This window comes from Mytilus californianus, unplaced genomic scaffold (genome assembly GCF_021869535.1).
Source record: "Mytilus californianus isolate M0D057914Y unplaced genomic scaffold, xbMytCali1.0.p SCAF_7, whole genome shotgun sequence".
NCBI classification, from domain to species: Eukaryota; Metazoa; Mollusca; class Bivalvia; order Mytilida; family Mytilidae; genus Mytilus; species Mytilus californianus.
In genome coordinates, this window is record NW_026262723.1 from 61,717,581 (window position 1) to 61,731,948 (window position 14,368).

The following is a 14,368-nucleotide window of genomic DNA, read 5'->3' on the forward strand; positions in this document are numbered from 1 at the left end:
AGCCCCGGAGGGCACAATGTATACCGCAGTGCTGAAAGACGGGATGTGTTCTAATATCTAACAAAATTTCGAGGAAGTATATTTTATACTAAAGAAAGGCCTGTGTCCATATTTAGTCTAGTGTGACTACAAAACACTATTTAAATTTCAAATCAGCATATATGAAATCGAACATACCGTCACTTTGTGATGAAGTTGATGATGACAACCTTTCCACTGTTGTAAAGTTTGTTGCATCTGAAATATGGAAAAAACAAGTGATTAATTGTTATACACGTTCTCAAAATGCCCCAAAAGAAACGACCGCAGGTCATCCAAGCATTGAAAGGTCAACGTTTCAGATATAATATGTTTTCTGACGTAATGCGCATGACAAAAATACTTTTGTTTATTTGTCGCCAAATATTGATATAAGCCTATCTTTTTTTAATCAGAGTTAAATGAAGTTGAAAAAAAGTGTTTAGGAAAAGTTGAAAATAAGTACTAGTAGTCTAAAATTGGTATAAAATAATAAATTGCTTAAACACAAAAACCCAAGGCCAGCCTCGTTATAAATTTTAAAATAGTGTCGAACATGTTTAAATACCCTTTGCCCTTCATTGCAAAAACAATGTCTTCCGGTATACCTTTGTATTCCAATGCAGACCTCACTAACCAGTTTTTTTAACATGTTCAGGACTAGTAAAACAAATTGACCTCATGTCATTTCCGTTTGTTAAATTTGATAATTATAACAGAATGGCCTGTGGGCATCCCCCTTTGTTTATCAGTGTAGAGGAATATGATTATATTTATAGTACCACTTGATGCTTTACATCAGTCATCAAATTTGTTTATTTTTTTTTACGTGTATCACATTCAAATCTATAAAATTGTCGCATTTACGCAGCTTTTCAGTTTTGTCCCTTAACACAGTTTGGTATGCATATATCGATTGTTTTATTTCTCCTTCCTATTGTCACAGAGTACCGAAATTAGTTTGAGCCCCGGAGGGCACAATGTTTACCGCAGCGATGAAAGGCGGGGTCTGTTCTGATAGCTAACAAAATTTCGAGCAAGTATATTTTACACTAAAGAAAGGCCTGTGTCCATATTTAGTCTAGTGTGACTACAAAACACTATTCAAATTCAAATCAGCATATATGAAATCGAACATACCGTCACTTTGAGTTGAAGTTGATGTCGACCACCTTTCTACTGTTGTAAAATTTGTTGCTTCTGAAATATGGGGAAAACAAGTAATTAATTGTTACGCACGTTCTCAAAATGTCCCAAAAGAAACGACCGCAGGTCATCCAAGCATTGAAAAGGTTGTTTATCATGTTCGTGACTAGTAAAACAAATTGACTTCAGGTCATTTCCGTTTGTTAAATTTGATAAGTTTAACAGAATGGCCTGTGGGCATCCTACTTTGTATATCATTGTAGAGGAATATGGTTATATTTATAAAACCACCTGATGCTTAACATCAGTCATCAAAATTTGTTAATTTTGTTTTAGGTGTTTCACATTCAAATCTATAAAATTGTTGCATGTACGCAGCTTTTCAGTTTTGCCGCTAAACACAATTTGGTAGATGCATATATCGATTGTTTTATTTCTCTTTCCTATTGTCACAAAGTACCGGAATGAGTTTGAGCCACGGAGGGCACAATGTATACCGCAGTGATGAAAGGCGGGATCTGTTCTGATAGCTAACAAAATTTTGAGCAAGTATATTTTAACAAAAGAAAGGCCTGTGTCCATATTTAGTCTAGTGTGACTACAAAACACTATTTAAATTTCAAATCAGCATATATGAAATCGAACATACCGTCACTTTGAGGTGAAGTTGATGTCGACCACCTTTCCACTGTTGTAAAGTTTGTTGCTTCTGAAATATGGGGAAAACAAGTGATTAATTGTTACGCACGTTCTCAAAATGTCCCAAAAGAAACGACCGCAGGCTATCCAAGCATTGAAAAGGTCTACGTTTCAGATATAATTATGTCTTTAGACGTAATACGCATGAGAAAAATACTTTTGTTTATTTGTCGCCAAATATTGATATGAGCCAATTTTTTTAATCGGAGTTAAAGGGAGTTGGTAAAAAGTTTTTAAGAAAAGTTGAAAATAAGTACGAGTTGTATAAAATTGGTATAACATAATAAATTGCTTAAACACAAAAACCCAAGGCCAGCCTCAGTATAAATTTTGAAATAGTGGCGAACATGTTTTAACACCCTTTGGTCTTCATTGCAAAAACAATGTCTTCCGGTATACCTTTGTATACCAATGCAGACCATAATAACCAGAGGTCATTTACTTTGTTTAACATGTTCAGGACTAGTAAAACAAATTGACTTCAGGTTATTTCCGTTTGTTAAATTTGATAAGTATAACAAAATGGCCTGAGGGCATCCCCCTTTGAATATCATTGTAGAGGGATATGGTTATATTTAAAATACCACCTGATGCTTTTCATCAGTCATCAATTTTTTTTAATTTTTTTTTACATGTATCACATTCAAGTCTATAAAATTGTCGCATGTATGCAGCCTTTCAGTTTCGCCGCTAAACACAATTTGGTAGATGCATATATCGATTGTTTTATTTCTCCTTCCTATTGTCACAGAGTACCGAAATGAGTTTGAGCCCCGGAGGGTACAATGTATACCGCAGTGATGAAAGGCGGGAGCTGTTCTGATAGGTAACAAAATTTCGAGCAAGTATATTTTATAGTTAAGAAAGGCGTGTGTCCATATTTAGTCTGATGTGACTACAAAACACTATCTAAATTTCAAATCAGCATATATGAAATCGAACATACCGTCACTTTGTGATGAAGTTGATGATGACAACCTTTCCACTGTTGTAAAATTTGTTGCTTCTGAAATATGGGGAAAACAAGTAATTAATTGTTACGCACGTTCTCAAAATGTCCCAAAAGAAACGACCGCAGGTCATCCAAGCATTGAAAAGGTTGTTTATCATGTTCGTGACTAGTAAAACAAATTGACTTCAGGTCATTTCCGTTTGTTAAATTTGATAAGTTTAACAGAATGGCCTGTGGGCATCCTACTTTGTATATCATTGTAGAGGAATATGGTTATATTTATAAAACCACCTGATGCTTAACATCAGTCATCAAAATTTGTTAATTTTTTTTTAGGTGTTTCACATTCAAATCTATAAAATTGTTGCATGTACGCAGCTTTTCAGTTTTGCCGCTAAACACAATTTGGTAGATGCATATATCGATTGTTTTATTTCTCTTTCCTATTGTTACAAAGTACCGGAATGAGTTTGAGCCACGGAGGGCACAATGTATACCGCAGTGATGAAAGGCGGGATCTGTTCTGATAGCTAACAAAATTTTGAGCAAGTATATTTTAACAAAAGAAAGGCCTGTGTCCATATTTAGTCTAGTGTGACTACAAAACACTATTTAAATTTCAAATCAGCATATATGAAATCGAACATACCGTCACTTTGAGGTGAAGTTGATGTCGACCACCTTTCCACTGTTGTAAAGTTTGTTGCTTCTGAAATATGGGGAAAACAAGTGATTAATTGTTACGCACGTTCTCAAAATGCCTCAAAAGAAACGACCGCATATCATCAAAGCATTGAAAAGGTCTACGTTTCAGATATAATTATGTTTTCAGACGTAATGCGCATGACAAAAATACTTTTGTTTATTTGTCGCCAAATATTGATATGAGCCTATCCTTTTTTAATCGGAGTTAAAGGGAGTTGAAAAAAAGTTTTTAAGAAAAGTTGGAAATAAGAACTAGTAGTCTAAATAAAGGCAACAGTAGTATACCGCTGTTCGAAATTCAGAAATCGATTGAGGAAAAAACAAATCCGGTTTACAAACTAAAACTGAGGGAAACACATCAAATATAAGAGGAGAACAAAGACACAACAGAAACACAACATTAAAATGTAACACACACAGAAACGAACTATAATATAACAGTGGCCATTTTTCTGACTTGGTACAGGACATTTTAAGATAAAATGGTGGGTTGAACCTAGTTTTGTGGCTAGCCAAACCTCCCGCTTTTATGGCAATGTTAAATATAACATTAAAATGACAACATTACATGACAGGACTACAATACAAATAAATGGGAGAACATATAGGACTGAGAAACATACGAATAATAGCTAACAAAAGGTAACAGGTTTAAAATTTAAGACGCGCGTTTCGTTCACACAAGACTAACCAATGACGCTAAGATAAAAAAAATTCGAAAGCCAAAACAAGTACAAAGTTGAAGAGCATTGAGGACCAAAAGTTCCAAAAAGTTGTGCCAAGTACGGGTAAGGTTATATGTCTGGGATAAGAAAATCCTTAGTATTTAGAATAATTCATACTTTTGCAAACAGTAAATTTATACAAATGACTATATAATAGATATACATGATAACACCGAAGTGGTGACTAACTACAGAATAAAAACGAATACATAAAACAACATAAACCAGCACATAAAAATTCACAGCCGAGTTAGCCAAAGAGATCAACGCACAAAAAAAAGGTGACGTCACATTTGAATTTCTGAAATTTCCCCAAAATAGGATAGAATTAGGATAGAATTCAAGATTTGATTTAAAATACTCATATAACATTTATTAATAACAATGAAAATTACAATACTTATTAAAATAAAATGTGGTAGTAATTAGATAATTAATAGTATAATCTAGCTATGTCGGTGTTTCTTCTAAATCAAACTGTAAACCAAATATATCGTATAAATTTAGTTGACCCAAATTAAATCTAATTAATGAACTGGGTGATTAATTACCTTTACCATAACACACGAATACAACAGAAAAAAATAAGATTTACAACTACAAACGATAGGACATTTGACAAAATCCGATGAGAATAACAAATATAACATCAAAACTAAATACATGAATTTTGGATAGAAAAGTACCGTGACACGTCTTATAGCAATGCGAATTCACACTCAGCAAAACAGTCACAATCGGGAATAAGTCACGTTCGGTAATTAAAAGATCAGACGACGTAATGTCAAACCACAATCTAACACGTGGAAAAAAGTCCTTAGTTTGGACAAAGACACATCGTATGGATCGACCAATTCGTGATGGTGTCCGTAAAATTTTCGGAGAGTCATTTTTAATCTTTACTCCTCATAACTTTGTTGGAGCAGTTTCTGCTTTGGGAACACACTCCTGTATATGAAGTCCGTATAGTGTGAACATGCACGAGCATAACATATCAACTGAGATATGTAAACACCATACGAAGGGGCAGAGGGTATGTTACTGCTGAGAAATGGGAAATTGATAATTGGGAAGTTGAAATCGTCCCGTTTATCATAGATTTTCGTGTGAAGTCGTCCATCTGTGTCAATATTAAGGAAAAGATCAAGGTATGAAGCAGTCCTTCTAGTATCAGTAGTATCCTTAATTTCTAGTTCACTGGGATATATGAGATGTAAGTATTGGCTGAAATATGGGTTATTCAATGATAGGACATCATCAATATATCGGAGAGTAAAATTAAAGAATTTCGCAAGGTGCTTTTTCTTTTTGTCTTTTAGAAGGTTCTGAATGAATTCTGCTTCATACGAGTACAAAAACAAATCGGCCAGTAGGGGTGCACAATTAGTACCCATTGAAATACCGACTGTCTGTTGAAATATAAATCCTCCAAACTCAACAAATATATTGTCGATCAAAAAGTCCAGCATTTTGATTATATCATCTTCAGTATATTTTCTGGTAGATTCAGTGTTGTTCTTCACAAAATATGAATTATTGTAATACAAAACAGGAAATTTGTATCTACGATTCCCATTTTTTAAAGCAAAAGCTCTGTTTAATGAGATGGTGAAGTCGATCTTTCAACTGAGCATGGGGAATAGTAGTGTAAAGCGTAGAAAAATCAAAAGTCTTTATGTTGCTGCAAAATTGCAAAGATTGTGATCGAAGATTAAGCAGTAGATCTTTCGAATTTTTGAGAATCCAAATCTGGTTAACACCACTGGAAGAATATATCTCATCACGATATTTTTGAAGCCCATCTTTAACTGTAGAAAGAATAGTAGTCAGTACTTTAGAAAGATGTTTAGTCGAACATATTGATGACCCAGCTATGTATCGTTCTTTATATGGAGTTTTGTGAAGTTTTGGTATCCAGTATAATGATGGTAAATTTTCCTCGTTTTCTTTGATGTTGATACCAAAAGAAAGAAGGACAGATTTGTGATTTTGTAAAATTTCTTCCTTGGTAAATGATGTTAAAGAATATGTAGGATTACCAGTAGTTCTATTTATTCCAAGCTCTGTTGTGAGACATTGCAAATAATGGTTTTTACATATGAAGACAATATTATTGGAGGCTTTATTTGCTGGAACAACGACATATTTGTCATGCAAAGAGGATAAAGCATCCACAACATCCGGATTCTTGAAAGGGTTAATAACTCTTGTGCTCATAGTACATCGTAGTTTTTGAATGCGCTTCTGAATGCATGATCGAATAGCTTTGATCCATTCAGACAGAGTGTCCAGTTCTGGTTCGTCTGGTTTGCGCTTTACCCATTCTCTTGCATAGTCCTCAACTGCATCCATCAGTAACCTGAAGTTCTTTTTCCAGTTGATGGGCTAGGGAATTCTATATTTTGGTCCCTTGGCTAACAACCCTCTTAGTTGTTCATTGGTAACGATGCCAAGGTCGCCAGTAATAACATGACCAGCTGGACTATAATTGTATTGCGACGATGCACATGAGCAATCCGAGGGCTTGGATTTCACATCTTTGAGGTTAAAGGCCTCTAAAACCCTCTTGTGGTTGAAAATCTTGGATGCAATAGACTTGGTGTAAGTATAAGAAATAACAGGTGTAGCTTTAAGTTTTGAAGTAACCAGGTATAGTTTTTTGTACAGATTTCTGGTGGAAAATATTGCTTATTTTTACAGCATCTAAACCTTTATTGGCGAATTCTACCTTAAAAAATTACGTTTTTCCTCATTTTTGGATGTAGTCGATACGGGTTTGAATAGTCTATGGCTAGCAATGTCCATGATTATTGCAACTAATCTATACAAAACAGAACGAGAATTAGTAACGGAAGTATTTTGGGCCGCTTGAAATAGTAAAAAAAGTTTTGACAATGGAATGGAGTATAATTTAGTTCTGATATGATGAATTCCGAAAGGTTTTTGAACAAACGTTAACAGACTATCAATTGTCACGGTGTGCACAGCAGGTGGTATATATTTTCTGTGACCATGACTTCTATTTCGTCGAGCAGAAGTATTAAATAATTGTAATGTATTGACAGTACTACACCTGGGACTAGACAAAATACCTACAACATCAATTTTGTCATTGCATTCATAGGGAATGGCTGTTCCCAACTCTCTTATCCAAAAGTCATCTCTTTGTAAACAATATGGTGTACTCAATATGGGGTCATTTGTTGAATGATATATTTTCTCTATAATCCGGACTTTCATTGAAACAATAGAATGGTCAGGCTGATTGAAATGTTTATAGAGAAATTTGTTGTTATTAGGATCATTTACATTAGACCAATGATCATTCATTCTAAAATTGAGTCTTTGTCGAGTTTCCCCGACGTGGATCAATCCACAAAGAGTACATTCAATACCGTACACAATATTGGAAACAGTGCAATTCAAATCCTCATGACTGTGTGTATTGTAACTTTTGGTGGTTAAATTACTTTGAAAGTGGGTATCAGATATTAGTATATCACAGGTTTTACAATTTTTACGGTTGCATTTGGAAATAGAGCAATATTGGTGGTTGTCATTGAAATCTAAAATATCTGAAAGTTGAACAGTACAGGGCCGAATATAAACAAACTTGTCTGAATTTTTATAGTACAATGAGGATTCAGAAGACTGCACATGTGTCATTTTCATTACATCATTTAAGATGATCCTGGGGACACCTGATAAAATCGGTGTTGTTGTGTCCTTGACAACATCCGATTGACACCTTTTTATCCTGGGCAGCGTGTCATCCAGTATAATAATTTTTATTCTACTAGTTTTCATGCTGTTAGGCTACCGGACTGGTAGAATCCTCGGGGACAGATTGTCCACTAGCAGAGATTAAAATTGGTATAAAATAATAAATTGCATAAACACAACAACCCAAAACCAGCCTCAGTATAAATTTTAAAATAGTGTCGAACATGTTTAAATACCCTTTGGCCTTCATTGCGAAAAAAATGTCATTCGGTATACCTTTGAAAACCAATGCAGACCTCACTAACCAGAGGTCATCTCCCTTGTTTAACATCTTCAGGACTAATAACACAAATTGACTTTAGGTCATATCCGTTTGTTAAATTTTTATGAATATAACAGAAAGGCCTTTTGGAATCCCCCTTTGTATATCATTGTAGAGGAATATGGTTCTATTTATAGTACCACCTGATGCTTTTTTTTTATCTTTTATGTCTATCACATTCAAATCTATGAAATTGTCGCATGTACGCAGCTTTTCAGTTTCGCCGCTAAACACTAATTGGTTGATGCATATATCGATTGTTTTATTTCTCCGTTATATTGATACAAAGTACCGAAATAAGTTTGAGCCCCGAAGGGCACAATTTATACCGCAGTGATGAAAGGCGAGATCTGTTCTGATAGCTAACAAAATTTCGAACAAGTATATTTTACACTAAAGAAAGGCCTTTGTCCATATTTAGTCTAGTGTGACTACAAAACAGTATTTTAATTTCAAATCAGCATATATGAAATCGGACATACCATCACTTTGTAATGAAGTTGATGATGACAACCTTTCCACTGTTGTAAAATTTGTTGTATCTTAGATATGGAGAAAACAAGTGATTGTTACACACGTTCTCAAAATGTCCCAAAAGAAACGACTGCAGGTCATCCTAGCATTCAAAAAGGTCAACGTTTCAGATATAATTATGTTTTCAGACGTAATGCGCATGACAAAAATACTTTTGTTTATTTGTCGCCAAATATTGATATGAGCCTATTTGTTTTTAAATCGGAGTTAAAGGGAGTTGAAAAAACGTTTTTAAGAAAAGTTGAAAATAAGTACGAGTAGTCTAAAATTGGTATAACATAATAAATTGCTTAAACACAAAAAATCAAGACCAGCCTCGGTATAAATTTTGAAATAGTGTCGAACATGTTTTAACACCCTTTGGTCTTTATTGCCAAAACAATGTCTTCCGGTATACCTTTGTATACCAATGCAGACCATAATGACATCATTTTACAGGAATATGGTTCTATTTAAAGTACCACCTGATGCTTTTCATCCGTCATCAAATTTTTTTAATTTTTTTTACATGTTTCACATTCAAATCTATAAAATTGTCGCATGTACGCAGCTTCTCAGTTTCGCCGCTAAACACAATTTGGAAGATGCATATATCGATTGTTTAATTTCAATTCCTATTGTCACAAAGTACCGAAATGAGTTTGAGCCCCAGAGGGGACAATGTATACCGCAGTGATGAAAGGTGGGATCTGTTCTGATAGCTAACAAAATTTCGAGCAAGTATATTGTATCTAAGCGTTACTGATGAGTCTTATGTAGACGAAACGCGCGTCTGGTGTATTAAATTATAATCCTGGTAACTTTGATAACTATTTACACTAAAGAAAGGTCTTTGTTCATATTTAGTCTAGTGTGACTACAAAACAGATTTAAATTTCAAATCAGCATATATGAAATCGAACATACCGTCACTTTGTGATGAAGTTGACGATGACAGCCTTTCCACTGTTGTAAAGTTTGTTGCTTCTGAAATATGGGGAAAACAAGTGATTAATTGTTATGCACGTTCTCAAAATGCCCCAAAAGAAACGACCGCAGATCATCCAAGCATTGAAAAGGTCTACGTTTCAGATATAATTATGTTTTCTGACGTAATGCGCATGACAAAAATATTTTTGTTTATTTGTCGCCAAATATTGATATGAGCCTTTTTTTTTTTAATCAGAGTTAAAGGGAGTTGAAAAAAAGTTTTTAAGCAAATTTGAAAATAAGCACGAGTAGTCTAAAATTGGTATAACATAATAAATTGCTTAAACACAAAAACCCAAGGCCAGCCTCGGTATAAATTTTGAAATAGTGTCGAACATGTTTTAACACCCTTTGGTCTTCATTGCCAAAACAATGTCTTCCGGTATACCTATGTATACCAATACAGACCATAATGACATCATTGTAATGGAATGTGGTTCTTTTTAAAGTACCATTTGATGCTTTTCATCCGTCATCAAATTTTTTTTTTTTTTTTTTATATGTATCACATTCAAATCTATAAAATCGTCGCATGTACGCAGCTTCTCAGTTTCGCCGCTAAACACAATTTGGTAGATGCATATATCGATTGTTTAATTTCTCCTTCCTATTGTCACAAAGTACCAAAATGAGTTTGAGCCCCGGAGAGGACAATGTATACCGCAGTGATGAAAGGTGGGATCTGTTCTTTTAGCTAACAAATTTCGAGCAAGTATATTGTATCTGAGCGTCACTGATGAGTCTTATGTAGACGAAACGCGCGTCTGGCGTATTAAATTATAATCCTGGTACCTTTGATAACTATTTACACTAAAGAAAGGTCTTTGTTCATATTTAGTCTAGTGTGACTACAAAACAGTATTTAATTTTTTTTTAGGTGTTTCACATTTAAATCTGTAAAATTGTTGCATGTACGAAGCTTTTCAGTTTTGCCGCTAAACAGAATTTGGTAGATGCATATATCGATTGTTTTATTTCTCTTTTCTATTGTCACAAAGTACCGGAATGAGTTTGAGCCACGGAGGGCACAATGTATACCGCAGTGATGAAAGGCGGGATCTGTTCTGATAGCTAACAAAATTTTGAGCAAGTATATTTTACACAAAAGAAAGGCCTGTGTCCATATTTAGTCTAGTGTGACTACAAAACACTATTTAAATTTCAAATCAGCATATATGAAATCGAACATACCGTCACTTTGTGATGAAGTTGATGATGACAACCTTTCCACTGTTGTAAAGTGTGTTGCTTCTGAAATATGGGGAAAACAAGTGATTAATTGTTTCGCACGTTCTCAAAATGCCCAAAAAGAAACGACCGCAGGTCATCCAAGCATTGAAAAGGTCTACGTTTCAGATATAATTATGTTTTTAGACGTAATGCGCATGACAAAAACACTTTTGTTTATTTGTCGCCAAATATTGATAGGAGCCTATTTTTTTTTTAATCGGAGTTAAAGGGAGTTGAAAAAAAGTTTTTAAGAAAAGTTGAAAATAAGTAGGAGTAGTCTAAAATTGGTATGAAATAATAAATTGCTTAAACACAAAATCCCAAGGCCAGCCTCGGTATAAATTTTGAAATAGTGTCTAACATGTTTTAACACCTTTTGGTCTTCATTGCCAAAACAATGTCTCCCGGTATACCTTTGTATACCAATGCAGACCATAATGACATCATTGTAGAGGAATATGGTTCTATTTAAAATACCACCTGATGCTTTTCATCCGTCATCAAATTTTTTAATTTTTTTTACATATATCACATTCAAATCTATAAAATTGTCGTATGTACGCAGCTTCTCAGTTTCGCCGCTAAACACAATTTGGAAGATGCATATATCGATTGTTTAATTTCTCCTTTCTATTGGCACAAAGTACCGAAATGAGTTTGAGCCCCAGAGGGGACAATGTATATCGCAGTGATGAAAGGTGGGATCTGTTCTTATAGCTAACAAAATTTCGAGCAAGTATATTGTATCTGAGCGTCACTGATGAGTCTTATGTAGACGAAACGCGCGTCTGGTGTATTAAATTATAATCCTGGTAACTTTGATAACTATTTACACTAAAGAAAGGTCTTTGTTCATATTTAGTCTAGTGTGACTACAAAACAGTATTTAAATTTCAAATCAGCATATATGAAATCGAACATACCGTCACTTTGTGATGAAGTTGATGATGACAACCTTTCCACTGTTGTAAAGTTTGTTGCTTCTGAAATATGGGGAAAACAAGTGATTAATTGTTACGCACGTTCTCAAAATGCCCCAAAAGAAACGACCGCAGGTCATCCAAGCATTGAAAAGGTCTACGATTCAGATATAATTTATGTTTTCAGACGTAATGCGCATGAGAAAAATACTTTTGTTTATTTGTCGCCAAATATTGATATGAGCCTATCCTTTTTTAATCGACGTTAAAGGGAGTTGAAAAAAAGTGTTTAAGAAAATTTGAAAATAAGTACTAGTAGTCTAAAATTGGTATGAAATAATAAATAGCTTAAACACAAAATCCCAAGGCCAGCCTCGGTATAGATTTTGAAATAGTGTCAAACATGTTTAAACACCCTTTGGTCTTCATTGCCAAAACAATGTCTTCCGGTATATCTTTGTATATCAATGCAGACCATAATGACCAGAGGTCATCTCCTTTGTTCAACATGTTCAGGACTAGTAAAACAAATTGACTTCTGGTCATTTCCGTTTGTTAAATTTGATAAGTATAACAGAATGGCCTGTGGGCATCCCCCTTTGTATATCTTTGTAGAGGAATATGGTTCTATTTTAAGTACCACCTGATGCTTTTCATCAGTCATCCAATTTTTTTTTTTAATTTTTTTTACGTGTATCACATTCAAATCTATAAAATTGTCGCATGTACGCAGCTTTTCAGTTTCGCCGCTTAACACTAATTGGTAGATGCATATACCGATTGTTTTATTTCTCCTTCCTATTGTCACATATTACCGAAATGAGTTTGAGCACCGGAGGGGACAATGTATACTACAGTGATGAAAGGTGGGATCTGTTCTGATAGCTAACAAAATTTCGAGCAAGTATATTGTATCTGAGCGGCACTGATGAGTCTTACGTAGACGCAACGCGGCGTATTAAATTATATTCCTGGTACCTTTGATAACTATTTACACTAAAGAAAGGTCTTTGTTCATATTTAGTCTAGTGTGACTACAAAACAGTATTTAAATTTCAAATCAGCATATATGAAATCGAACATACCGTCACTTTGTGATGAAGTTGATGATGACAACCTTTCCACTGTTGTAAAGTTTGTTGCTTCTGAAATATGGGGAAAACAAGTGATTAATTGTTACGCACGTTCTCAAAATGCCCCAAAAGAAACGACCGCAGGTCATCCAAGCATTGAAAAGGTCTACGATTCAGATATAATTTATGTTTTCAGACGTAATGCGCATGAGAAAAATACTTTTGTTTATTTGTCGCCAAATATTGATATGAGCCTATCCTTTTTTAATCGACGTTAAAGGGAGTTGAAAAAAGGCTATTAAGAAAAGTTGAAAATAAGTACTAGTAGTATAAAATTGGTATAAAATAATAAATTGCTTAAACACAAAAACCCAAAACCAGCCTCAGTATAAATTTTAAAATAGTGTCAAACTTGTTTAAATACCCTTTGGCCTTCATTGCGAAAACAATGTCTTCCGGTATACATTTGTATACCTAAGCAGACCTCACTGACCAGAGGTCATCTCCTTTGTTTAACATGTTCAGGACTAGTAACACAAATTGACTTCAGGTCATTTCCGTTTGTTAAATTTGATAAATATAACAGAAAGGCCTTTGGGCATCCCCTTTGTATATCATTGTAGAGGAATATGGTTCTATTTATAGTACCACCTGATGCTTTTGGTCAGTCATCAAATTTTTTTAAATTTTTTTTATGTGTATCACATTCAAATCTATAAAATTGTCGCTTGTACGCAGCTTTTCAGTTTCGCCGCTAAACACTAATTGGTTGATGCATATATCGATTGTTTTATTTCTCCGTCATATTGTCACAAAGCACCGAAATAAGTTTGAGCCCCGAAGGGGACAATTTATACTACAATGATGAAAGGCGGGATCTGTTCTGAAAGCTAACAAAATTTCGAGCAAGTACATTTTACACTAAAGAAAGGCCTTTGTCCATATTTAGTCTAGTGTGACTACAAAACAGTATTTTGATTTCAAATCAGCATATATGAAATCGAACATACCGTCACTTTGTGATATGGTTGGTGATGACAACCTTTCCACTGTTGTAAAATTTGTTGTATCTTAGATATGGGGAAAACAAGTGATTGTTACGCACGTTCTCAAAATGTCCCAAAAGAAACGACTGCAGGTCATCCTTGCATTGAAAAAGGTCAACGTTTCAGATATAATTATGTTTTCAGACGTAATGTGCATGAAAAATATACTTTTGTTTATTTGTCGCCAAATATTTATATGAGCCTATCCTTTTTCAATCGGACATTTTGTATTTTCTGTTTTAAGTATAAAAATATATGTTGTAAATGAGTACAAATAATTGTCTCTGGGGAAATTTTAGATGTTCA

At 34.3% G+C, this 14,368-nt stretch overlaps 1 protein-coding gene across 26 annotated transcripts in view; it reads right to left on the reverse strand.

Annotated features, from left to right (window-relative positions):
• The window catches only part of LOC127707479 (polycystin family receptor for egg jelly-like), a 97,784-nt gene that overhangs the window by 68,903 nt on the left and 14,513 nt on the right, over window positions 1–14,368 (reverse strand). For 4 of the 26 annotated variants that reach the window (XR_007984937.1, XM_052212029.1, XM_052212021.1 and 1 more), the window contains exons 7-15: window positions 13,029–13,088; window positions 11,947–12,006; window positions 10,985–11,044; window positions 9,731–9,790; window positions 3,497–3,524; window positions 2,810–2,841; window positions 1,814–1,873; window positions 1,159–1,218; window positions 178–237 (exon numbers count right to left, since the gene is read on the reverse strand). Coding sequence is in view for 25 of the 26 variants with exons in the window: in XM_052212029.1 (XP_052067989.1) it covers window positions 178–237; window positions 1,159–1,218; window positions 1,814–1,873; window positions 2,810–2,841; window positions 3,497–3,524; window positions 9,731–9,790; window positions 10,985–11,044; window positions 11,947–12,006; window positions 13,029–13,088 (480 nt within the window). In the remaining variant the exon portion in view is untranslated. Of the gene's footprint in view, window positions 1–177; window positions 238–1,158; window positions 1,219–1,813; window positions 1,874–2,809; window positions 2,842–3,464; window positions 3,525–9,730; window positions 9,791–10,984; window positions 11,045–11,946; window positions 12,007–13,028; window positions 13,089–14,368 lie in introns of all 26 variants that reach the window. The other 22 variants (XM_052212045.1, XM_052212043.1, XM_052212025.1 and 19 more) reach the window with 21 other exon arrangements.